Source organism: Falco cherrug, chromosome 5 (genome assembly GCF_023634085.1).
Source record: "Falco cherrug isolate bFalChe1 chromosome 5, bFalChe1.pri, whole genome shotgun sequence".
NCBI lineage: Eukaryota > Metazoa > Chordata > Aves > Falconiformes > Falconidae > Falco > Falco cherrug.
In genome coordinates this window covers 34,727,840-34,751,730 of record NC_073701.1, presented here as the reverse complement: position 1 = coordinate 34,751,730, position 23,891 = coordinate 34,727,840, and the positions used below count along the sequence as shown (strand labels likewise).

The 23,891-nt window shown below is 57.0% G+C and overlaps 2 protein-coding genes across 5 annotated transcripts; both read right to left on the bottom strand.

The window, feature by feature from the left end:
• Positions 1–222: 222 nt before the first annotated feature.
• SH3BP1 (SH3 domain binding protein 1) lies at positions 223–11,266 on the bottom strand. 3 transcript variants are annotated; one of them, XM_055712026.1, is made up of 18 exons: positions 10,431–11,259; positions 8,539–8,581; positions 8,055–8,159; positions 7,107–7,183; positions 6,706–6,817; positions 6,530–6,606; positions 5,713–5,848; positions 5,012–5,119; positions 4,524–4,614; positions 4,106–4,248; positions 3,915–4,026; positions 3,738–3,819; positions 2,949–3,029; positions 2,725–2,841; positions 2,178–2,275; positions 1,869–1,998; positions 1,584–1,699; positions 226–1,096 (listed from the first exon to the last, which is right to left on the bottom strand). In XM_055712026.1, the coding sequence occupies exons 1-18, from the start codon at positions 10,490–10,492 to the stop codon at positions 741–743; spliced, it is 2,046 nt and encodes a 681-aa protein (XP_055568001.1). In that variant the 5' UTR covers positions 10,493–11,259; the 3' UTR covers positions 226–740. The 3 variants fall into 3 exon arrangements, with proteins under 3 accessions (XP_055568002.1, XP_055568001.1, XP_027671889.2); XM_027816088.2 differs by having other exon boundaries at positions 228–1,096; positions 5,012–5,080; positions 10,431–11,254; XM_055712027.1 differs by lacking the exon at positions 2,949–3,029 and having other exon boundaries at positions 223–1,096; positions 10,431–11,266.
• Positions 11,267–12,667: 1,401 nt separating this feature from the next.
• GGA1 (golgi associated, gamma adaptin ear containing, ARF binding protein 1) lies at positions 12,668–23,871 on the bottom strand. Of its 2 annotated transcripts, none has more exons than XM_014286300.3 (17): positions 23,764–23,871; positions 22,994–23,078; positions 22,610–22,685; positions 21,892–21,990; positions 20,456–20,579; positions 19,866–19,966; positions 18,730–18,810; positions 18,171–18,308; positions 17,948–18,029; positions 17,435–17,542; positions 16,992–17,147; positions 16,150–16,214; positions 15,831–16,006; positions 15,436–15,719; positions 15,053–15,222; positions 14,690–14,800; positions 12,668–14,513 (listed from the first exon to the last, which is right to left on the bottom strand). In XM_014286300.3, the coding sequence occupies exons 4-17, from the start codon at positions 21,973–21,975 to the stop codon at positions 14,403–14,405; spliced, it is 1,791 nt and encodes a 596-aa protein (XP_014141775.1). In that variant the 5' UTR covers positions 21,976–21,990; positions 22,610–22,685; positions 22,994–23,078; positions 23,764–23,871; the 3' UTR covers positions 12,668–14,402. The 2 variants fall into 2 exon arrangements, with proteins under 2 accessions (XP_014141775.1, XP_055566653.1); XM_055710678.1 differs by lacking the exon at positions 23,764–23,871 and adding an exon at positions 23,605–23,756.
• Positions 23,872–23,891: the final 20 nt, after the last annotated feature.

Below are 23,891 nucleotides of genomic sequence, written 5' to 3'. Positions count from 1 at the left end.
CTGCTGCCCGGTGCGGCCTGTGGGCAGCGGAGCCGCCATTACCCTTTGGTCAGCTGTCGCCCCGCTGGCTGGGAGCGCCAGGCTCGCCTCCCGCCCTGCGGCTGAGCCGTGCCTCTCCGCCGTGGCGCCCCCGGGGAGCTCCCCTTCCCTCTTCCCGGCTGCAGCCTGTTGGGCAGGTGGCTGCCAGGAGTACCCTGCTTGCACCTGCCTGTGACTGTGACACCAGCTCTTTAGATTATTTAGTTGCAAAATATATAATTATTTAGTTATTTATATATATCTGACTGTGTGTGTCCCTGGGGCAGCACGTTTTAAGGCAAAATGGGGCAGAAGGGGCTGGGATCACGGCACCCACGGGTGCCCGTGCCATCCCAAACCTGGCAGGCAGTGCCTGGGAGCACCCTGCGTCACCCCCTCCTGCCTTCCAGGCGTGGGAGGACCCCTCGTGGGGACTTGAGGGGGTCGCCCATGATCGGGGAATGCTGGGCAGGGAGTCAGGTCCCTTAGTGGTGGCTGGGCCCCGGCAGGGACGTGGTGGTGGTGGGGAGGAAGGCTCAGTGGAGACAGGAGAGCAAGGGGAGGCAGGCAGAGGGTCATAGCTGGCACGGGCCACGGGAGCAAGATGGAGGGGTGCACTGTCCCTCAGGCCACCCTGGCGTTTTCACAGTGCCTGCTGGGTCCCAGAGGGGCACCGGACCCCATCTCCCCGGCCCTGCGGTGCCCTTGCACCCCGACCCTGCTCAGTTCTCTGTGGGCTGTCCTTCTGGTGGGGATGTGGCCAGGGGGCTCCTTCCTCCCTCAGGCAGCGTCTGCTCCTTGTCAGTGGTTCCCAGTGCACAGTGCAAGGCAGCCGCCATGTTGGCTTCATCGGTGGGAGGCCTGGGGGACGATGTGGCATCTCGGCTGAGGCGGCGTGCTGGCTGCGGGGGGAGCGGTGGCGGGACAGAGGGTGCTCGGCTGGGTGCCCCAGCCATCCGCCGTGGCCGGGCTTTGGGGCTGGCTGTGTGCTCGAGGGCTGCCACCATGGGAGCTGTGCTCCGGGGCTGGGCCACGGGTGGTGGTGGCATCGTGGGTCGGGCTGGAGCTGGGCGCTTGCCTGGAAAGAAAGCTGGCGTGGGCTGGGGTCCCCTCTGCCAGAGATTCTGTCCCCAGGGCAGAGGGGGCTGCAGTGCCAGCCGTGGGTGAGGCAGGGGGCTGCAGGCAGACTGATGGACAAACTACCTCTTGCCCAGCTCCCATACTGGAGATCCAAGTGCACACCAGTTTTTGGGGGCTTTTCTCCCACCCTCTTCTCTTCACAAGGGCCCGTGAGCTTTGACACCTCTTTAATGGAGGGTGTTCAACCTGACACTGGAGGACCTACCTTGTCCTTCCCACAGTCCCACCTTGGCAGGGGCTGGAGCATGCAATGAGGGGCTGGATCCTGACCACAGTGACTCAGCCAGAGGCCCATCCTCTCATTTGGTGGCAGGGACATCCCCAGCACCCTTTTGTGCAGGGAGTGGTGGGATGAAGGCAAACCAGAGCAGGTGGCATAGGGGGCTATCATTTCCCAAGCAATGTGCCATCTGGGGCACCCTAACCTTTGGGGGCAGCGTTGTCAGTCATTGTTGGAGCCAGCAGCCCCACAGCTTCAGGAGACGATCTGGTCAGCGTTGGGGATACTGGCTGGGACCTGGCCTCAGGGTCCCTCGAGGTGCTGTGCAGAGAATGAACGGAGCAAGTCAGCCTTTGGCTGGTCATGGTGGTTCTGGCCGTGAGGCATCTCACATCCATCTGTGAGCGTACGGCCCCTGGCGTGGGATGGGATGGGGGAGGACATGGGGAGAGCTGGGACAGCCAAAGCCCTCAGCTACCACCAGACTTACGCCTCTCCATCCAGGAGAGTGGGGGTGCCAGCTGGAGGGGCCTCAGGGGCCATCTCTTCCACCAGGGTGGCCTCACCAAGCTCAACGTTTGCAGGTGGCGTGAACATGCCTGAGACGTTGAAATCTACCTCTGGGTGGAGAGAAAGGAGGAGAGCCCGTGAGGGAGTGTTTGCCTCCCAGAGCTTCCCCTGATGACCCCATGGTGGGGAACTGCAGCAGCCCCCCACTTTGCTCCTCCTGAGGATGGAGAAATGTCCCTTTCCCTTCCTCTCCCCTCCACCCTGCTTCCCATCAGGGGCCTGGCCCTACCTCCAGGGAAGAGGGTGTCTGCATTCTGGATGAGGGCTTCCACCACGCCCACCACCTGGATGGAGGAGACTGAGGCCAAGTCCAGTTGCATGGGGTCTCTGAGAGACAGGAAGCGGGGAGGCATCAGAAGAAGGATTTTGGGGTATTAACCCTTTTGGTGTTCATTCCTGAGGCGGCAGATCCCAAAGGGGAGACAGCCCAGCCAACGGGGGGTGGTAGGGCAGGAGGTGGGCGTTGTTCCCTGTCCTGGAGACCCTGGTTTAGTGTTGGACACCAATGGTGTTGGATGCTATCCATGTCACCAGTGCTCTGGGTCTCAGCCTCTTCCTCTGCTACTTTGCAGAGTGGCTAAGAGGACATGCGCTTGGTGACGGGACATGCCACTTGGGGACTGCGGGGACAAGGGACAGGACTTGAGGGTGGAAGAGGCACAGGTGCTTTAGACCAGCCTGCAGGCTGCTGGATCAGCCTTTCCCACAGCGTTTGCGCTCAGGGCACCCCAGCTGGGGCTGGGGAGCTGCCTCCCCCCGTCTGCGCCAGGCCTTACCCTGTGCTCTGCTGTGACCACAGCAGGTTGGGGCCCAGCACGATCGCAATGTTGCTGGGGGTCATTTTATTCACCTCCTGGTGTTCGACCAGCTTGGCTAAAAACTTGATCAGATACCTGTGGGGTAAAAGGAGGGCAAGGTGGTGGTAAGTATGGATTTGGGGAGGGAACAGCTGCCTCTGGTGATTGCTTGGGGCTGAAGAAACCCTGTCCCTTCAAAACACCTCAGATTGTTGTAGCTTTCCTGGGGCAGGCGGCTGCAGGTGTCTCGCAGGCTCTGTACACGGCTGTCAACATCCTTGAAGCTGCAAGAGAGAAGGAGGAGCAGAGACCTCAGCCTGCTCCCTACGGCAGAAGGACACAGGGTTCAAGGGAGGAAGGCCAGTGTTAAGCGCCTTGTGTGGGCCATAGCACTGGGGATGGAGATGCCCTGCTGCTGCCTTTACTGGGCAGCTAAGTAAGGCATCTGTGGAGGACAAAATTGCACCCCAAAGGCTCAGAGGGATTTAGTATGGTAATAATATAGCTTGTAGGTGGGCCCAGGGGTGAGCGCTGCCTTGCCTTGAACAGCTACCCTATTTCACTGTGACTATGGGGTCCATTGGCACTGAGAAGCGATCTTTGGAAAGATCATTTTCCCCTCTCCACGGGCTTTTGCTGTGTCTCCTCTGCCACCCCTTCCATCCTGAAAGCAAGAGGCCAAACTGGTGGGCCAGTGAGGTGGGACTCACACCATTGAGGCCAAGTGGGTCTTCACAAACTAAGATCTTCTTGCAACCAAAAAGGCTGCAGCCTTCTGCCTCTCCCTGCCATGTTTATATTGCTGTTCTTTGAGATTTTGGGCCATCTGGATTTCTGCTGAGCATGGGACAGACCATAACACTATGTTCATATCTCCCCATGTGGCAAAGGAGGCCGAGCAGCCCTGCTTCGAGTGCCAGAGCTATAGAGGGGGGGTTATCAGGGGCTTTTTGAGCCCCACCAGGCTTTTCTGTCCCAATGGCTGGACTCACCTGGCCACTTTTATCCATTCATTGTAGAGCTCAAAAGTCATCAAAGGCTGGGGCAGCTCCCGCAGGTAGGATTTCAGTGCACCTGGGAGGGGAGGGGGAGTGGTGAGGGCGATGGTGGCTGGGGGATGGCAGGGATTGCCTGATCATGTCCCCTTGCCCCACCTCACTGGCACCCACCAGCCACAGCGTGGGGGTCTGAGTAAAACTCCTCCAGGGCATTGGAGCCACTGGCCAAGCTGCTCTTCAGCTTCCTCAGCACTGAGGCGCCCGCTGCCAGCCGGAAGAGTCCCTGGGGATAGGGCAGAGAGGGAAATGGGGGGCTGCATTTTGGGGGAGTGGGTAGTGGGGGTGTCAAGGGCACTGCCTACCTCCTCCCTCATGCCAGAGGCCAGCAGCATCATGACACAGGCTTCAATGGGCAGCGCGATCTCCCGGCCCAAGCTCTTGAGGTGCATCTCTAGGGGCACGCCATAGTACCCCGCCATAGGGGTGTCTGCAGCAAAGGAGGGCTCTGGAAGAGGGAGGTGAATGTTGGGAGGGACAGCAGGAGCCAGGGACATCTGGCATCTAGCCACAGTGATATCTTGATCTGGGCTGAGCCTGGCTGGGTGGAGACAGAAACAGGGCAGACAGCCCACCTGCAGTCCCCAACCCACCAGTGCAACATGGGAGGCAGCAGCAGGCGCAGGGAGGGAAAACCTGCCTTTCCCAGCCTTGCCAGCCACACTTGCATCCCCCAGGCTCGACTGCAGCCCTCCCTGGGCTGCATGGGGAGCCAATGGGTACCTGTCTGGCTGTGGATTTCCTTCAGCTCTGCCAGAGCTGAGTCCAGAGATTCCAGGGACTGTCGGTGGTACTGGGCTTGGATTTCCAGCAGCTGTCAGACAGGGGGCATGGAAACAGCACTCAGTTTGGCACCAGCCCCTCTCAGAGACATGGGGAGCCTCACACCCAGGACATTGTACCCACACACAGACAGGGCGAAGGGGTAACTGCAAGGGGAACTCCCCTGGGGTCTGTGGGACCATGTCTGTAGTGAGGGGTAGAGGGCAAATTGGAGAGGAGGGATCATCAGAAGGAGCTGCTCTGCAGCTGGTTCTAGTGGTGGCATTAACCTGCAATACATGGAGCAAGGCTGGCTTTAGGCATCTGCTGGTGCTTGGGGCTGGCCCTTTCTCTGGGCAGAGGGCTTGGTGCAGATGGGGATGAGGCTGGGCTCAGACATACCCCAGGAGACATTCACACACCGACGAGGAGTGTGAGAGGAGACTTACTTTGATGAAGTAGCTGGCGTAGCTGTCCTCTTTGGTGGAGAAGTGGTAGAGGTCAGCCATGTACTCGTCCTGGGGAGTCACAGAGAAGAGCAATCTTCCACCCCCTCCCTGGCACCCGAGGAATAAGGGACACCTTCATGAAGCCCCCTTGTCCAGGCTGAGTCATCCAGACAGGGTCTCTGGGTGCAGTGAGGAGGCAGGCTGGGACCATGGGGGGATTCCTTCTTGCCCCCATCACTTGCGTTTGGGTAGCGGCAGCAACCCGCTCTACGATCAGGGTCCTGGCACAAGTGGCTCAGAGGTCCCTGCACCTCCAGCTCTGGTGAGCCCATGGGCTCTCCCAGACAAGGCACTGAGCTTTTCAGAGAAACAGGGCAGAAGTGGAAAAAGTTGATGCAAAAGTCCCCTGCCACCCAGCACAGACCCCAGCTTGGCTGGCTCCCAGCCTGAGGGGATCCCCTAAGCTCTAGCCCCTGGAGCCTCCTCTCTGCAGCAACTTATGCTTTGAATCCTTTTCTTCTTCCCCGGGCTCGGGGCATCTCCCTACTTCTGCTCCTTGAGGGACCAGTTTGCTTGCAGAGGGCGGGATGTGCCAGTTGGCTGCATCCATCTCAGGCTGGGGTCGCCTCAGACAGGGCCAGTGCAGGGGGGCAGGTCTGCAGCCTTGGAGCTGCCCTGGAGGAGGGAGGGAGTGTTCTTACCTTGCACTGCTCCACCTTCCTCTTCACCTCCTCCTCCTCTTCCTTCAAGATCTCCAGTTTGTTGGCAGCAGCAGATGTTCCTGGGCCAGCACCAGTGCCAGCGCTGTTACTGGAGCTCTTGGCAGCTTGGTTCAGCCTTTGGAAGGGGAGAAGAGACACAGCCCACAGTCTCAGTGTCAGGGGTGTGGGATGGGACGGGTGTGCAGAAGGGGTATGGGGGTCATGAGGGGGACAGCAAATCCCAGTACTGCCCTGTGGTGGTTTTCCTAGGTCAGTGCCTCTCAGTTCCTTCACTCAGGAGACACTGCCGCACCAAGGGGTGTGACTTGGTCAAGTTGGGAGGCACCCAGCAGGGCTGACTGAAACACCTGGGGTCAGTAGGACCCTTCCCAAGCCCTGTTCCTGAGATGTCCCCTCCTGTCTTCCCTCCAGCCAAAGGGAGGACAGTGTGGAAACAAGCCATCAGTGATCCATGGCTCCTCCAATCTCTCAGAGAAACATGGCACAGCACGGGCTACCCTGCAAGAGTTGGAGTGGGGCAATCTCAGTGGTACCAAGCAGTGCCAGGGCACTTTTCTGACTTTGGCAATGGCACTGCCCTTCTGTCCTGTGCCGTGGAGCCAGCAGCTCAGCCCAGAGCAGGATGCACCTGCAGAAAGGGGCTGGCTGGGCGCTCCCAAAAAGCTGTTGCCTCTTCAGCTTCACCTCCAGCCCTTGGAAATTTACTCCCTAGGGCAGTCTTCTTCCTCTCACCCACAGCCTGGCTGGGGGCTGTGCCCTGTATGCGCTGGTCCCCTATTCACAGTGTGCCCCATACCGACTCTTGATTGCATTCCAGTCAGAAATCAACTTCTGGAGGGCCTTCTTGCGCTTCAGGATGATAGGAAGCTCCTCCTAGGGGAGAGAGGGGGCAGAGTGAGCAGGGGAGGCTTGGGGATGTGGGAGGGGGGTGGTGGGATGGGAGAGAAGAGCTAGAAGGGCAGCCAGGGCTACCTCGCTGAGCTTGTTGAGCGGCTGCAGGATGTTGTGCTCCAGGGCGATCTCGAACTCGGCCAGGATTTTGGCCAGCGAGCTCTGTATGCAGCAGCCCATCTCCAGGGCTTTCCTGCATGGGGACAGAGATGTAATGACTGCAGGCTGGAGCCATGCCACTCTCTGATCCAACACCCTCCACCGAACCCACGTGGGACCCTAAGCCAGCCCCTGCCCTCCTCAGCAATTGGAGGCTGAAGGTGCTGGCTGTCCCCTCTCCCACTCCAACACCAGCATTTGCTCTGAGCACAGGGTTTGATAGCTCAGCTTGGCTGTGGGAGCCCCTGAGCCAAGACAGTGGCACTGCCAGGGTCTGGTATCTTTTGGGGTTGTCTCTGGCACTTTCTCCCACTGGCACTTACCCGAGGCTGGACTCAGTGTCCAGTTCCTTGAAGCTCTCAGCCATCGTCATGGACAGAGCCATCAAGGGCAGCTTCTTCTGTACAGAGCCAAGGATTTGGGAAAGAGATGGTGAGCTGGTGTGTGGCAGCTCCCTCCCCATTAAGCATGCCACAAAAGCGAGTGGCCAAACCCTGGTCTGGGTCCCCACATCTTCCCCTGGCCCACCCAGCTCCATTGGTCCTGGCGCCCGAGGAAGGGCCCTTTGGATGTCCCTTCAGCCGAAGGCAGGATCCAGTTAGCTAAACAAAGCACCAGGGCTCCATAGTTGGTTAGAAAACCTTCACTCTTCTCTAAAATAGTCCTCTGTGGAGGACTGTGATACCGATGGAGGTCCTCACCAAGCCCAGGCCTGCCATAGCTTCAAATGTATGGAGCAGTTTAATCACTGAGAATAATGAAGCCAGGCTGGGCCCTGTCAGGTTGCTGAGAAGAGTGGAGCCCACAGAACCATGGGGAGGCTAAGGAAAGTGCTGAGGGATCTACTGTTTCTTCCCAGACAAGGGCTGGTGAGCACCTGCCAGCAAGATGGTGGCAGGTTCAAACTGAGGAGGAGGAAGTGGTGGCACCACTGTGCCTGGCTGCACTGCGGTGTTCCTCACCACAGGGCACTGTGGGTGCCAGAGGTTCACAGGGCTTTGGGAAGGGGCATGGACAACAGGGCTGTGGAGAGTTATTCAACGTAAAGACACTGTCTCTGTTTCTGGAGTGTCTCAAGTTAGTGCTGGTTGGGAGGGTCGCCCTGTTCTGTGGAGACACAGGCACATGCTGGTGGCCAGTGCTGGAGATAGCTAGGCTGGACACAGCTTTGGGCCACCCTTCAGCAAAACCTGCAAAGCAGGTGCCTGGCATCCCCTTTGCTGGCAGGGAACAGAGCTGGGTGTTGGCTGTGGTGGGAGGAGTCTACTCACCACTCGCTTGTCCATCTCGGAGCCGCATTGCCCCTGCAGGCAGGCTTGGAGCCTCTTGGACACACTGTGAGCTGCTCGCTTGGCTGGCTCGATCCTCTGCTCAATCTGGGGGCAGAAAGGTGGGACAGAGGAAGCCCATTTGCCAACTGTGAGCACCTGAAGCCATCTCCCCACCACCCAAATCTGGGCATGGATGGCCCACCCAGCATCTTGCTGCAGCCCAGAGCATCCCCGGTCCAGGGAAAAGGAAGCACAGATCTGGTCAGGATTCATCCCTCTGTAAGCAGCTGGGGAAGCCCTTTCCTGTGGTAGGAGCCTGCCATTCCCTTAACACCGTGGTCCTGGAGTTGCCCTCTGGCACACAGGCAGATCCCAGCCCCATGACTTGGACATGCTGGCAGAGAAAATCGCAGGCAGGAACGGGGCAGGTTCCCACACCCGGGCACAAGCAGGCACACGCCTGCCGGCCCAGCCTGCACCTCACCTGCAGCAAATCTTCTGGCAGGAGCTCGGTTGCTTCTTGGGCTCTGTGAAGGAAGGAGAAAGACCCATCAGCAGATGCAGTTAGAGGTGACCTGCACCCAGCCTCCTTGGGAACGCAGGTCCTTATTTGTCTGACCTGCCACTCTTTGGGCTCCTAGGAGCAGGAGACACTGGCTATGGCCCAGACCATCACACACAAAGGTATCAGCAGAATGAGCCCAGGGGTACGGGAACAGCTGGGGCAGGGCAAGGCAGCCAGCTTTTCTGGCTGGTGGACACCCCATCAGACAGGGCTTCTAGTTCAGAAGTCAAAACGTCCAGATGTGGCCTGTTTCTTGGAGACAGGCTGCCTAGCAGGGCCACAGCAGGGGTGGGATGTTTGCTGGTGAAGCCTCCTACTGGTCTTCCCACCTCTCCCCTGAAGGCTAATCCATGGCAGTGCTGCTGGGGCCCAGCATGTGCCTTTGCAGGCCAAAGTAGACACCAGCTGTGGGGCCACAGTGTCAGAGGAAGGATACCTTTGTGGTCAAGCTGGGGACTGAGACCAACACCAGCCCCTCCAGAAGTGCCTACATGAAATCAGCTCTCTGCTTGGTTTTGCACCAGGTATTAGGAGCGAATCTGGCACAGGAAACTTCTGGTTTGCAGTGAATTCTGCTCATAACCAAATTCAAAACCCATCAGCTGCCATCGCCACCAAACCTCCCTGGTGCCTCCTGTAGAGGAAACCTTGCTGCATGGCCTGCTGCTGTTGCTATGCTCTGGGAACCCTGTTTTCTTTCCCTCTGCTGCTGTATGTTTCTCTCTTTTCACCACCAGCCAGAGCCGATGTGGGACGCAGCCACAGAGCTGCAGGAAACGGGGGCGGCTTGGTTGAATGCAAGCAAAATCACATGAGATCTCAGCCTGCAGAGGGGAGGCTCTGCAGCGGGTGAAGAGCTTGCTCTTGGACTGCACAAACTACTTCAGACCTCCTGTCTGCCCAACGGGGCATCTAGCATGGAGATGAGATGTCTTGAGTGAGGATGGATGGGAAAGGGGATCATGGTCCCCTTCAGGGAATGCGAGATGAGCAGGAGGCCACCAGGATGTAGGAGCTACTTCCCTGTGGCCAGTCTGCTCAGCTGGCTAAAGGACCTCAGTGGTCCAGGGAAGACGGTTGTTCCCGCTCAGCCTCCCAGTGCTGGGGAATGCAGAGGTGGCTGTAGGAAAGCAGGAATAAGGAGGTTGGGAAGGGAGGGCTCAGCCCTGTAATTTCAGTTCTGAGTTTTGCAAGGGCAGAGCTTTGGAAACCCAAAGAGAAAAATAAGGAAGTGGTGGAGGTAGGATGAGGCCAGAGGGGTTTGTGTGAAGCTGTAAGTCCTCCACGGGTCCTCTGAGGATCCCTAATCCTCTCCTTGAAGGGCACCCCAGGACACCTGTGCTGCTGGGCTAGCTAGAGCTGTGCAGGGCATTTGTCTTCTGTGGGGCACCTGAGGCTCGGCAGGGAGGGAAAATCCCAGTTCCTAACATCCTCCTGGTCCCCGCACAGCCAAAGGCATGTGGCTGGAAGGTCCCTCCCCATTGCCCTCACATCCTGGGGAAGCCAGGCTTGGGAAAGGCCTGTTTCCAAGTGGATGCAGCATCTGTGGACCCTGGGAGAGGTAGCTGGGCTTGGGGATGACATCACTGCTGAGCAGCACCAGTGCAACCTCCCCACTGCTCTGGGGGTGCCAGGAAGCCACAGTCCCCTAGCTTATGCTGAAGATGCTCCAAACCTGGGGCCATTCCCTCCTTTCCCCTTTTCCCTGGCCCCTGGCCCTGGGAGGTCAGTCCAGCCCCAGTGCAAGCCCTCCAGGACTTGCACCCCACTCCCTCCCAGCCCTCCGGTACAGGTAGTGGAGAAGTTCTTACCGGCTGGTGACATTGGGATGGGACAGTTGCTGCCGCATCCAGTTAATCTGCCTTTTCATCATCTTGAGAGCTGGGAAGAGTCCACGAGAGCTGCTCTTCTCAGCTGTACCCGCTCAGCACCCCTTGGCAATGCTTGGCATTGGATACTGGCAGCCCCTCGGCTCCCCGGAGCCACTGTGCCTCTTGCTTTTCCCTGAGGATCTCTTCCTCCTTCCTCCTCTCCTTTCTCCTTCCCTTGTTCCCCCGTTTCTGTTTCCCCAGCTGGTTCTCTCCCTTGTCTCTCCCCAGGGATGCTCTCCCTGTTTTCTTTTTCCCTCCCTTGGACTCCCTTCTCTTGCTCCCTCTCTTTTTCTGAGTTTCCTTCCTTCTCTGTCTGCCCCTCCACCGCAGATCAGGTAAGAGCAGTTCAGGGCTCCTACTCCGCTCTGTGTTCCTGTCACCACCCCACAAGTATAAATAACTTCAGCCCAGCCTTAAAGGGGAAATATTACAGCAAACACGTAACAAGGCAGGACAAGCACACGCTGCTGCCGAGCCCGAGCAAAGGGCCCACGCTGTTTCTTGCTCTCTGTCTCAGCTGGGGTGGTTTTTCCCCCCAGCCTTGCCTTGCCCACCACCAGCTGCTCTGCAGGGCAGCCCACAGCCACACCAGCTAGCTGTGCAGTGCATACGGGGTGCCTGATGTGGCGTACCACAGGGGGTACCTGGGTGTACTCTGCCCTGTCTGGTCACCCAAACACTGCCAGTGCCCCTCGAGCACCTCTCCACGCTTGCAGATGTAGCTCTGTTGTCTTCCCCTTGCGACATATCCCCCTGGTCGTGACAAAAGCGGGAGGATGAGCAGCAAAGCCACCCCTCCAATCCCTTCCGTGCCCCTCACCCTCTTTCCTTCCCTGCCATTGCAGAGGGTCTCCAGAGCCATTGCAAAGCCCTGGGGAGACCCCCTTCCACCCTGCACCCTCACCGCTGGCAGAGCTGCTCTGAGCAGGGTGGCTGGGCCAAATGCACAGCAGCAGCAGCGGTTGCACACAGTTGCACGGGGACCACAAACTCCCGGTTCCCAGGCTCAGGTGCTGCCTGCTCACTGCAGAGCTGCACAAGGGCTCAGCTTTTTTTGTTTTGTCTAAGAACATCCCCCTCACATCATCACCACCATTGCTTCTGGCTTTGTGAGGTGTAAACCTCGCCTTATTTCTGGCTACCTGCAGCTGGGACTTTCCTCCTTCCGCACTAAGAAAGATCAGAGGTTGCAGTCGGTCAGGTTACACGGCTGGCAAAGGAACTAGCACCCGAGCTCAAATGGGAAGCGGTCAGCTTGTGGGCAGATGAGACAAGCTGCAAAGGAAAAGGAGTTGGAAAGGCCACACCACCTGTGCCCCAAAGCCTAAGGAGCAATAATATGGGGGCTGCTGGGCTCTGCTCCTTGGTGGGGGGCAAATCTCCAGTGAGTGTGTAGCAAAGCGGCGCTGGCAGCTGTTTTCAAGTGGGGACTGGGTGAAGGAGCACTGCCCCCCCTGCCCAAAACACCAGGTTGCTCTAAACCTGTGGCCAAATACACCTGAGTCACAAACCCTGGGGATGCTCCTAACAGGCACTGTGGTCACCGAAAGCAGGCAAAGGCTTCAAGCACCTATTGCAAAGATGCAGAAGAGCCTCCCCCTCCAGATCCTTGCTGGCTGCATCAGGTGGTGGCCAAGCCGTGGTGTTTTTCCTCCCGTGCAATGTCGGGAGACTTGCTCCCAGCCCCAGGCTGTTGCTTGCCAGAGCAGATCCCCCTTTTTGCACCCCTCCCATAAAACTGCCCCACAGGGCCACTTCTGAGAGGCAGCCCTGGGGAAGGGGAGGAAGTCCCACCACAGGCAGCAGTGAAGCTGCAAACAGTCATGTGGAGCATAGGCACGAGCTCAAGCCCTGCTCCTCGGGGGCTGCTGGGCACCAGCCCCTGCCCACTGCCTTTCCCTGGGGAGGGAGGAAAGCAGGCAGCACCCAGCTTGCAGCCTGCAAGTGACTCTGCTCTCAAAACAGGAATTGAGACCAGCTGGGGGACTTCCACCATCCCCTCTCCCTGCTCATGGGAGTGGGGAAATCATAGTGACAAGGGCCCAGGTGACCGGGGGATGATTACAGGGGCAGGATCTGAGCTGCAAACAGCCCCTTGCAGGGTGGAAAGAGCTCCTTAGGGGTCAGGAAAGGCAAGGGGAAAATGGATGCCTTGGGTCAAAATCAGAGGGCCACGATCAGTAAAGAATTCTTTATTTCCCATAAATACAGCAGATTCTTCGCACCGGGCGTTTAATTTTAAATCTTTTTGTTTGTTTTCTTCCATTTACAGAATTTTGCACTGAAAATATATACAAGTCTGTTCAAGAACCAAACAAGATCTGCAAAGAAAAAACCCATACAAAACCCTGAAAAGAGACCAGAAAGGGAAGTAAGACACAGCAGAACCCCAGCATAAAGACCTTGCTTCCCCCTCTCCTCCTACCACGTGCTGTGCCCAGCTCCAAGACACCTCACCTTTGCTGTCCCCAAGCCAAGAGTGCGAGACACCCTGCTCACCTCCATCTTTCACAGGCCTCCTTGTACCTCTGGCAAGCCAATGCAGGGCACAGCTTGCCCCTGCTTTTAAGATCAAGCCCTCTTAAAACCAGCTTAGGGATGGGAAGCACCTCCTGCGGTCATGAGTCCTGTTGGGATGGGGAGTGCTTGGGACATGCCACCCCTGGTCTCTTCCGTGCCTGCAGATCCCTGCTCTTGTGTCACAGTGATCAGGTGGCTGGGGCAAGCCCTCTCCTCACCGCAGGGAGCCAGGCCTGCCCACGGCTGCGGGCAAGGGTGTGCAAGGCACAGCTGTACGCCCACCCGCACCCCCCACCCCCCCTTGCAGACCTGGGATCCCAATGCCAAGCTTAGCGGTGTCCCCTGGTGATGGGCTGGGCTCCAGTCTCTCGCCAACCCCCAGCCCATCACCTACCTCACCCCGAGAAGACACTGAAGAGCTGAGAAAGCCCCATGCCACACCAAGCTCTCCAGCCCAGCCAGGGCAGAGGAAGACAACGTGCTGCTTCCTCTCCCTGTCTGGCAAGGAGGCTGTGTGGCGACTCACCTCACCACAGCACGCCCCTCAGGGCTGGCACATGGGACAAAGTCTGACAGAGCCCCCAAAGCTTGCTGTGGCAGATGAAGTGTCTGGGAAGGGTGTGGGCTTCCTTGCTGCAGAGGCTCAGTGCCCAGGAGCTCCTGCCGAAGGGGCTGGGAAGGCACAGAGCAAGCACTTCCCAGCCCCTGGGGTCCCAGCCCAGGGCCCACCTCCCACCAACAGTTCTGTAAGCAGCGGGAAGGAGGAAGATATAGGAAGATGCCTCCCACTGACCCCTCCAAAGCAAGGACAGCTGCCTGCTCTCCGGTACTGGAGAGACACCTAGTCTCTGTCCAGCCTTGTTCCACAGCAGCTCCAGTGTGCTCTGACCAGACAGGGAGTGGCTGAGGCCCAACTCCAAAGAGCGGAGGGGAACAAGAGGGAGCACACCGAGCGCAAAGCAGCTGAAGGGCTGGGAAGCATAGAGGGGACAGTCAAGGAAAAGGATCTTCCTTTGTTAGGCCTTGCCCCAGGCTGAGGCTGTTAAAGCTCCCCATCCTTGTTCCCCACTGCACCTAGAGGGGGAAAGCAGGGTTAGAAGAGAAGCTGGACAGGTCGGGAGGGAGTGTTGCCTTTGGGAAGAGCAGGGAAGGCAACTGTTCACCCACACAAAGCTTTCCACTCCACTCCTAGTAGTCTTGTTGGATGAACATCTCCTGGTGTCTCTGCTCTCCTCCTTGAGGCATGCTCCCTCTGGCCCTTGCCCAGCCATCTGGAGGATGGAGTGTGAGCAGTGCACCCCCCCCCCCCCCTCCCCATCTCCTCAGGCTGCTCCAGCCCCACAGGGCTGGCTTCTCAAGGACTCTGCAAAGTAGTGCCTGCCATGTGCAGCCCTAGAGGTTTCCCCAGGACTCTGGCGGGGGGAACTGGTCCACATCCCCCATTTCATTGTAGGTTTGCTCTCCCATGGTGAAGGTCAGCTTGTACCGTAGCCTCACTTTCTCCTGGACATGGGGGAGAAAGGATAAGCAGTCAGAAGAGAAGGGAAGAAAGGTATGAGGCACAAAGCATTCAGGTCTCTCAGAAGCTGCAGACAGCAGAGGGAACAGGACAGGGTAGGCAGGCTTTGCCCAAGCAGTAAGACCAGCCTCTCCTCACGCCCCAAGGACGGTGTTATTACCTTCTGTGGGTTAGCAAGCAGCAGGACTTGTGTGATGGCACTGGGGTGGACAATGGGGTTGAATGCCGGCAGCTCCGTGCCTGAGGGAGGCTGTAGCTTCACCTTCATCACCTAGAGAGAGAAAAAGAGAATCTCACATTCCTGAGAGGGACTTGGCAGCCAGAGGCCCTGCTCCCGTATTTAGGGAGCTTCCATTGTCTAGTCAAAAAGAAAATCAACATGCTGGTTCCTGCTAATCTGAAGGCAACATAACTCACTCTCAGCCCCACAGAGCTGTTTGAACCCACCACCCTGCCTTTCCTGCAAAAGTAGAATCACACTTTGGCCCAATCTGTGGACCTCAAGACCCAGCCGTTGCCTTACCTTGGGGACGGCAGACTGAAAGACAATGTTGCGGATGGGCTGCGGGGCTGTGCTAAGCATAGAAATCACCACCACAAGCACATCAGGCCTCTCCGGCAGGGCATCCTTAGCAAAGTGGAAGAGGACACGGAAGCCATGCTGATCATACACTGTCACAGGGAGGATGCTGCCTGTGGGAAAGGCAGGGACAGGCAGCAGTCAACCAGGAGGGAACTGGCCCTGTAGTAACATTTCCCCATCACCCAAACTCCATGGGAGTGACAGACACCACTCCTCCTCAACCTTCACAAAATGCAACAGGCAAGAAGTTTCCTCACATTCTTCCCTTCCATGTGCACAATTTGTTCCCCCTAAGCTTGCCCCCCTCTGTTGCCCCAGCTCACTGGGTTTGATTGACTCCAGAGGCACAGTGATGTTGGCCAGCAAGATCTCCTGGGGCAGTGTGGTGGCAGGAGGCCGTGGTGGGACTGCAGTACTTCCTGTTGGTGTGGTAGCAGCTTTTGGAAGCGTAGCAGGAGCAGACAGCTCTGAGGTCAGGGGCAGTGTAGGGTTCGGAGAAACACTCTGGAGCATGGGCAGAGTGCTGGGATTGTGGGCCGTAGTGCCAGAGCTGCTCCTGTTCTGGAGATCCCTCAGGGTGAGCCGGGGGGGTGGCTGCTGCTTCTCCCTGTAGGGAGAGAGAGGGCAAGGAGCAGAACAGGGCACTGAAATGTCGTGTCCAGCACCCCCAAAATGGAAATAATGGGGAGAGATGTGAGACTGCACTACCCCTGCTTACCATCGCACTTGTTGAGACTCTGGAGGCAAAGACTGTTGCAGCAGAGTCTTGCCCAGGAGGTCCAGGTCATCCAGGCCACTGGTGAAAGGAGGTTTGGGGGAGGACGCACCAGCATCTGTTTTGACTGGTGGTGTCGCCACGATAGGGGTGAGACTGAGCTCGTTGCTATCTGATGACTGTAAAAAGAGTGCACAGGAGAGCCCCCCAAGCAGGGTTGCGTTATCAGCACCAACTCTCAGATGTGGGACGTGCCCCCACCTACTCCATTTGTTGTTCTAACCACCCTTCCCACCCTCTGCCCTGGCTCCCAGCATGTTACCTGGAAGCTGTTCCAGCCACTGCTGTCACCAGCCTGGGTAGGATGCGGTGGTGGGTCATTTAGGCCTGCCGGGGGTAAAACCAAACATGAAGCCTAGCTACCAAGTGGGTAAGAGCATTAAATGGGGCCTGAGTGAGACACAGAAGCAGCAGGACAGAACCACCAATGTGGTCTCTGTCTCTGGTCCCCGTTCTTGCACGGGGGAGAGCCAGAAGGGTGACAGTGTTTTTTCTGCCCCGAGACCCTCATTTACAGTCTAGTTCTCACTGCAATTGGCAGAGAAGTGAATACTACTGGGCTGACAAGCCTGACTGACCACATCGTCTACTTCATGCTGCTGTACCCAAAAGCACCCATCTTAGGAAACAAACACTTTGTTGGGAAAAGCAGGACTCTAGAGCCTTCTAGGGTTCACACCTCACAAGATTTCCAAGTGAACAGTTTTGGAAGTCCCATGCATCTGTTGTCAGCTCATGACTTCAACTGCAAGGAGTAAACATGAGATGCTGGGGGCGATCCACCCTTGTGATCCTATCAGGGGATGGCCATTGCATCACTCCTGATTTACTTGCCAGGTCAGTTTTCCCACAGCAAATCAGAGGCCACATCCCTGCAGGCTGTCTCTGACCAGCCTGGAAAACACCACCGTACTGAAGTTCAGAATCATAGCAAGGTCCTCCCCTCCTTCTCCATCACACTAAATGAAGGACATTTCTTGGTCTTTCATTATTCACCTCTCCCAGAGCTCCCCCTTATTCAAGTTCCTGCCACAAGGAGAACCATCCATGCAGACTGTCCAGAGTCAAGGAGAGAATAAAGAGCTTTTGCTCTGAATTTCTCACCTAAAGACATGAGTTCATCATCCAGCAAGGAGACAGAGCCAGCTTGGTCAGGCACAGGGACTGCTGAGCCACCTGAAAGGGTGGGCAAGGCTGGGTAGGAAGGGCCTGTTGCTGGAAGATCCAGGCCTGACAGATCCAGAAGCGCTGAGGTGCTGCCTGCAAAGGAACAAGCTAAGACACCTTATCCAGTCCTTATCCAGTGTGCTGAGGCCAGTTCCCCTCCTTTCTCCCACCTGGGAGAGGAAACTCCCCCTCTGCTCCCCCCTCCAATTCCCTCTCTTCACACATCAGTCATTTCCACAAGCCACTTCTTCATCTCACCAGCTCCACTCTGACCTGCAATTTTCACCTTTCCACATCTCTCCGTCTCGTCTTACATTACAGGAAACCAGCAATACGGTCCCCTCTGCTTGACCTTCCTGTCCCCATTCCCCAAGTCTCACCTCGAAGGGGACCAGCCACCGTCTCCCCATTGATCTCTTCTCCCCTTACAAGCTGCTTGTAGAGATTGATCACCTGTGTCAGATTGTCATTGGCTTGCAGGATCTCCGCTGAAATGGAACAGGTAGGAAGTTAAGTTTGAAAACTGCGAAGAAACAAAGAAAGTGACTTTTATAACCCAACTCTGTTTACTCCTTCAAACCAAGGCCCAGGGAGCTGTTAACAGCCTACTGCAGATGGTGTTTCTGCAGTTGTTGCTGCAGACTGCACCAGGGTATGCTGATACCTCCATGGCAGTTTCAGCAGGACAAGCTCAAGCATCATTACTACAATGAAGCGGAGGAAGCCTGTAACGCTGCTGGTTGCTGCCACGTGTCCCCACTTAGGGCCAAGCCATAAACTAACCTACAGTGAACGGCCACCCAAAACAGAGCAACAGTTGCTGACAGATGCCGCGCCATGGGCAGCCCACGAAGATGGAAGGAGACAGAATGGGAAAGGCCAGATACACTTACCCAGAGCTTCATCATTGTCTTCTGTGTCACTGGCGAGCCGGAAGAGCATGGGCCTCATACGCTCACAGCGCTGATACAGCTCCTGGGGAAGAGAGGAAAGGGGTGCCGAGGCAAGCACCGGGATGCTCAGCTGGAGGTACAAAACTGGCAGGAGGAACTTGGGGGATAAGGGTCACCCATCTCTGGTAAGCCCAGGGAGGATGCTGGGATGGCCTTTCCTTACCTTCATTAGGTCCTCATTGCTTTCCATTGTCTCCCCCTTGCTGTAGTTTGTCACCATCTCTGTCAGCAGCTTCACATTGTTGTTCACCTCCTCAATGGCATTCACCCTCTTGGAGATCTTCTCCATGCGCTTCTGGTCCTGGAACGGAAGCACATGGGGGAGGATGCCCTTGCTCTTGTCTGCAGCTTGGAGAGGAGGAAGGCTGGACTAGCCAATACACCAACTCCCTGGACTATGGCATAGCAATGCTGCCCTCAAAACAGCTCCCACTCCAGTGGAAAAGTCCAGATCACCTCTGGGCTGGCACTTGCCAAACAGGGATGGAATTGCCACAGATCTAATGCTGCAGCAGGGCTTGGGCCACAGAAAGCACCCAAAGCCATTCCTCCAAGTAGCCAAGGGATGGCAGAAATCACACAGACTCTTTAGCAGCTGCTGCTGCAAAATTCTGGGCAGAAGCTCTGTATGTCTGCAGGAGGACAGAGAGACACTGCTCCCTCGGTGCCAACCATTGCCACCCAGACCATGACCCCCCAGCCTCTCTTTTCCCCAGTCACACCTCCTGAACCATCTCCTTGATGAGCTTGTTGGCAGCCCGGAGGTCCTCAGGATGGGAACTTTTCAGGAGACGAGCCAGTATCTGCAAAAGAGAGGGCATCTCTGAGCCCAGGCTGAGGGGTGGCAGCCACAGTCATTCTTGCAACACTAGAGCCAGTAATTGTCCTTGCCCCAAACTCATATGTGTCAGAGGCAGCAGACAATGCCCGTTATTTGAAAGCCCCTTGTGGGCTACCAGAGGCCAGGGAGAGAAGTACAACTGGTCTTCCTTTTCCCATTGTGGTTCTGGTTATGTAAGACATGTCTTTCCCTGAAGATCCCCTGCATTCAAAACCTGCTCCTGCGCGCCCAATACACATCATGGAGACCCTGGAGCACAGCAGCATAGTACTGAGAAAGAGACAAAGCCTGGTTTATGCAGGAATTGCCATGGGAATGTAATGGATTCCTACTCAGACCTCTTCACAGGTGCAGCTGGTGAAGAGGAAGAGCTCTCACTTTCTCTCCCCCTCTGCAGTCAGTGAACTGGCCACCTACAAATCCTCATTTGCACACTGTGACCCACAGATGCAAAATATAGGCCCTGTAGCAAACCAGCACCACACCTCTACTGCAGAACTAGACCCAGAGGAGCCTAATTCCTGCTTAAATATATCAGCACTGATAATGCAGAGGTTTGTCTGAGTGGTGACACAATTCTGACGGAAAGGCAATATAGGATGGGTCCGGGAGGGTATAAGTGGCTGGGCGATAAGCAGATTGCAGTGGTGGTGGTGGGGAAGAGACAGCAGCAGCATCTGGGGCTGAGATTTAACCCTCATGGCCAGATAACTCAGAAGCCTGGAGAATGCACAGCAGTAACCTCCCACAGCCTGCTGGCTAATGTCAGTGCTTCACCATCCTGCAGCTAAGCAAGCACTCCAAAGGTCAAACAGACCCATCACATGCCCCATCTCTGGCACTTCCCTTTGTCGTGATTTTGGAGCAGGCCCTCAGCATTCCTGTGGTGCATTTTCTGAAGGACAGCATGTGGAGCAGGGGCCTTGACTCTTTCTGGACCTCCACCTCAGGGGGACAGCAGATCCTGAAGCAGGGAAGATGTTGCCTGCTGTCCTTCTCCTTGCACAGAGCCCTTACCTTGGATTTCTCTTCATCATCAAAGATTATGTTCTTGGGCCGAGGGGGAGGTGGTGGAAAAGGAGTGTCATCAGGCAGCTTTGGGTCACACTTCACAATCCCTGCAGCAGACAGACAGCAATGGAGAGGTCAGGAGGACACTCACCCACTGGGGGATGGCACTGCCACCTAGGTCTTTTCTTCCCTAATGGCCCACCAAACGCAGCTGTGACTGAGGATGCGTGGGTTTGCTCCCACTACCCAAGATCCAGGACTGCCCTCTACTCCCCATCAATGTCCTCTTTTAGAAAAACCCAGCATCAACTGCCAAAGCATTTGCAGCCCTTCATCCCCAGACCTCTCCAGTGTCCCATCTCCTGTAGGGGCACGCAGATGTTCCCTCCAACCCATAAAGCAACTCAGACCACCAGCAACTCTCTCTTCCCAGCTAGGAGCCCCTGGGCAGCCTCTCCTTCACCAACCCCTGGTGCTGAGCTAGACTGATGGATGTGCTGGGTCTGGGCACAGGAAAGGGAGAATCTGTTTCAGATTCTGCCCAGATAAAAAATGAGGGAGAGCGCACCATCCCCTTTCAAACCTCTGCCTCTCACCTTGTTTCTTCAGCATCTGGTAGGCTTCCGAGATCTTCACCTCATGAGGCAGCCCCAACGTCCAGCTGTACATCAGCTCCAGGATCTTTGACTTCACTTTTTCTGGTGTCCGGCTTCCAAGATACTAGATGAAGAGAAGAGGCACCTTGAAGCTGATCTGAGCCGTTGCAAGCCTGTTGGCCTGTTCCTCTCCTCCCCTCCCCCAGAAGAAGTGAGACAGTTCCCAACGGCACAAAGAGGAGGAAAGAGGAAGCAAGCAGGAAGGCTCACGAGGCCCTTGCAACATGTCCTATGCTGTGCTTGGTTTCCTCCACAGGAAGCACAAGAGGTGGGAGAAATGCTGCACCAGCAGCCCCTCAGCAACATGCAGGAACAGGTGGGAAGGCTCAGGCAGGTCTGTTGCCTAGTGAAGGAAAGGCTACTGCTAACAGAAGCTGCTCAGCAAGGCAGCCCTTCAGGAATGAGGGGACAGCAGGGCTGGGAGGGGAAAGGGCCGTGGGATGGTCCCGGTGGGGCGGGACCCCGCCCTCTCTCTCAAGGGCACTCTCCACTCTACATGTGCCTGGCATCCTTTAGAGCTAGGTGTTCCCCAGATGACCAGCACCCAGTGGTGAGATGATCAAACACTACCACTCTCTCCCTGCCATACAATCACCCTTCACCCTTCTCCCATGGGTCTGCTGAGGCCACTGGTGGTAGAAACAGTGCACGTGCCACCAGAAGCCAGTGGCTTAAGGTAGCGGACACTCTCCAGGGCATCTAGCAAGAGGACTTTAAGATGCTGCTGTCACTGTCCATGGCTATTCATGATCACAGATCACAAGCTGTGACTGGCAGATGAAGGCTTTCCTTAGTCATATTCAGTCTGTGTTCCCTTAACTCTATATTGGCTGGCATTAACTGCCTTAACTGAATGGGAGAGCACGCACAGCTTGTTCTGCTGCAGGAACAGCAGCATCAGCACAGGAGCTGGTAATGGCTTGGTGGTTCAGATGGACTTGCCAGAGCACTGCTAACGAGGCCTGGGCTTGCCCTCAGAGTGTCTCAACCAGGCTGAGACACCCCAGAGAGGCACGGTCACAATGTCAGAGCTGGGGGAGGCTCCTGAGCACATGCAGCACAGGAAGAGCCCAACAGAGATGCAAGAAAGGTGACTCCAGGCACGCACATGAGCTGAATAGTCTCACAAATGCTGATTGCATCATGTCTAGCTGGCCCTCAGCTTGCTGCATCAAGATCACCCTCTAGCAGACAGGTGAAAGCTCACCTTCCCACTAGAAAACTCACCAGGGGACAAGGACTAGACCTCCTATTGCCATTGTCCTATTTCCCCCACATCCCAGAGGGTGTCTAACCTTTCTGCTCAGCCACCACTTCTTCCCAAAGCCTTCCTACCACCAGGTTCCAGTGCCCTCCAGCACAATGCCAAGACCTACCTTGGGTGACACCACTTTGATGAGCTCATTGAGGAAGCGGAACTTGCCCACCTCATCATGGAAGCGTTTGCCACAACTCTTCATGCAGGACTCCAGCACCTGGGGAGAGGGGCAAGGTAAACCCCAGCATGGGGTCAGCACAGATTCAGGAGCCAGCTCCATCCTGCTCCCCCCTTGCCAGGCACGGAGCCTATGGCTGTCCTTAAGAGCAGTGCATAGGGCCAGCCCCTTTCCCTCCCAAGTGGCCAAGCACCCCCCAAAAATAAGCAGGAAGATTTTCCTCTCTGGGGTCAGTCTTTGCAGAGGTGGCTCAACAGCCCATGGAAAGGGATACCCTTAGAGAGCTCACAGTCACCAGATTTTTGCAGCATGGAGCCACAACACAATTAAGAATCACAGAATCATTTAGGTTTGAGAAGACCTTTAAGATCATTGAGTCCAACCATTAACCTAATACTACCAAGTCCACCGCAACAAAACCCAAAAAGCTTTCTGTCAACTTCAACAGGCTATAAGCCTTCCTAGGAACAAAACCTTTCCTACTAGTCACCACTCCTCTCTTGTGGAGCCACCTTCAGCCCCTCTCCTACCCAAGGACCCAGGTGTCCAGCACATTCTCAGGGGGAATTCAGCTTCCCGTGCTCCTCCAGTCAAACTGGAGCAAGTCCACACTCTGGCCCCCCTCCATCCAGTTCTACTGGCCTGCAGATGTCCTTACCGTGAGGGCCTGAAGAGCTTCCCATTCCTGCGGAGATTGGATCTTGTGGGCAAGAAGTCGGGTAGCAAGCGGAGGACTGGAATGAGTGAGGGAAAAAAAAGAAGCTAGCCAGTTGTTGATGAAAAGCCTGGTACCTGTGTTTCTATGTTGGAATCCAGGGTTGAAAAGCATGTTGCAAGTTTAAGGCACTGACGAGACACCAAGATGCCTCAAAACCCTGGGGGAACTTTCCATTAGCGGACCAGGATCCCCCACCCACCCTCACTTCGAGGGGCTTTGTGCCTGTTCAGCTCTCAGGACAACCCCACTGAATTGTACTGGGGGGGGGGATCCTAACGCAGGCCTGTGACCTGGAGGAGCCTGGGGAAAGGACGAAGCACTTACCCCTCCAGCTCCTTATTGAGCTGCTCACAGAAAGCATTGATACCATCCCAGTCCAGGTCCTTGTTCAGGGGGTTTGTTGCTTTGTCTGCAGGTGGGAGAAGAGGACGGTGAGAAAAATCTCCCCAGGCTCCCACCCTGCGGAGGTGACAGACAACATTGCTCCAGCTCAGTCCCAGCCAACTCCACGAGGTGCCTCAGCGGAGGATGGCACCGAAGGGAAAACCACGCTCCGTCCGCTTGCCCCCTCCTGTAGAAGCCCCGTGCACCAACCACCTGGCCACCGCCGCCCTGCCCCCCCGGCACTGCGGGAACACCTGCCCGCTGCGGGGGCTCACCCGCGGGCCCCGCGGCCACCCGCCCCTCACGGTGGCCCAGCAGCCCGGCAGGCGGGCCCGCCCTGACACCTCGCTACACCACGACCCCCAGCCCCTCCCCAGCTCCCCCGCTCCGTGAGCGCCCCCCTTCCCGCACCCCCACCCGCCCTCCGGACACCCGCACCCTCACCCCAGCCACCCGCCACCCGTCCCCGCCGACAGCGGCGACCGGGATCTGCTGGCGCCACGGCCGGGCCGTGCCAGCGGGAGGGGCAGGGCGGCCCCGGCCGCACTCACTGATGCACGCCTCCAGCGTCTCGGGCTCCATGGCGGAGGGCCCCGCCCGCCGGCTCCTCAGCGGGGCAGCGCCGCGCCGCCGCCCACCCACCCGGCCCGGCGCCGCCGAGCCATCGAGAGCGCACCGAACGGTCTAGAGCGCCGCTCCAACGGCCTCACCATAGAGCAGCGGAAGTCGGCGGCGCAGAGCGCCACACCCCGCTCCCAGCGCGCCCCCTGCTGAAGCACACCCCCCGTCCACCGAGTTCACTGCGCAGGGTAAAGAAAGGCGCAGGACGGGGAAGGAA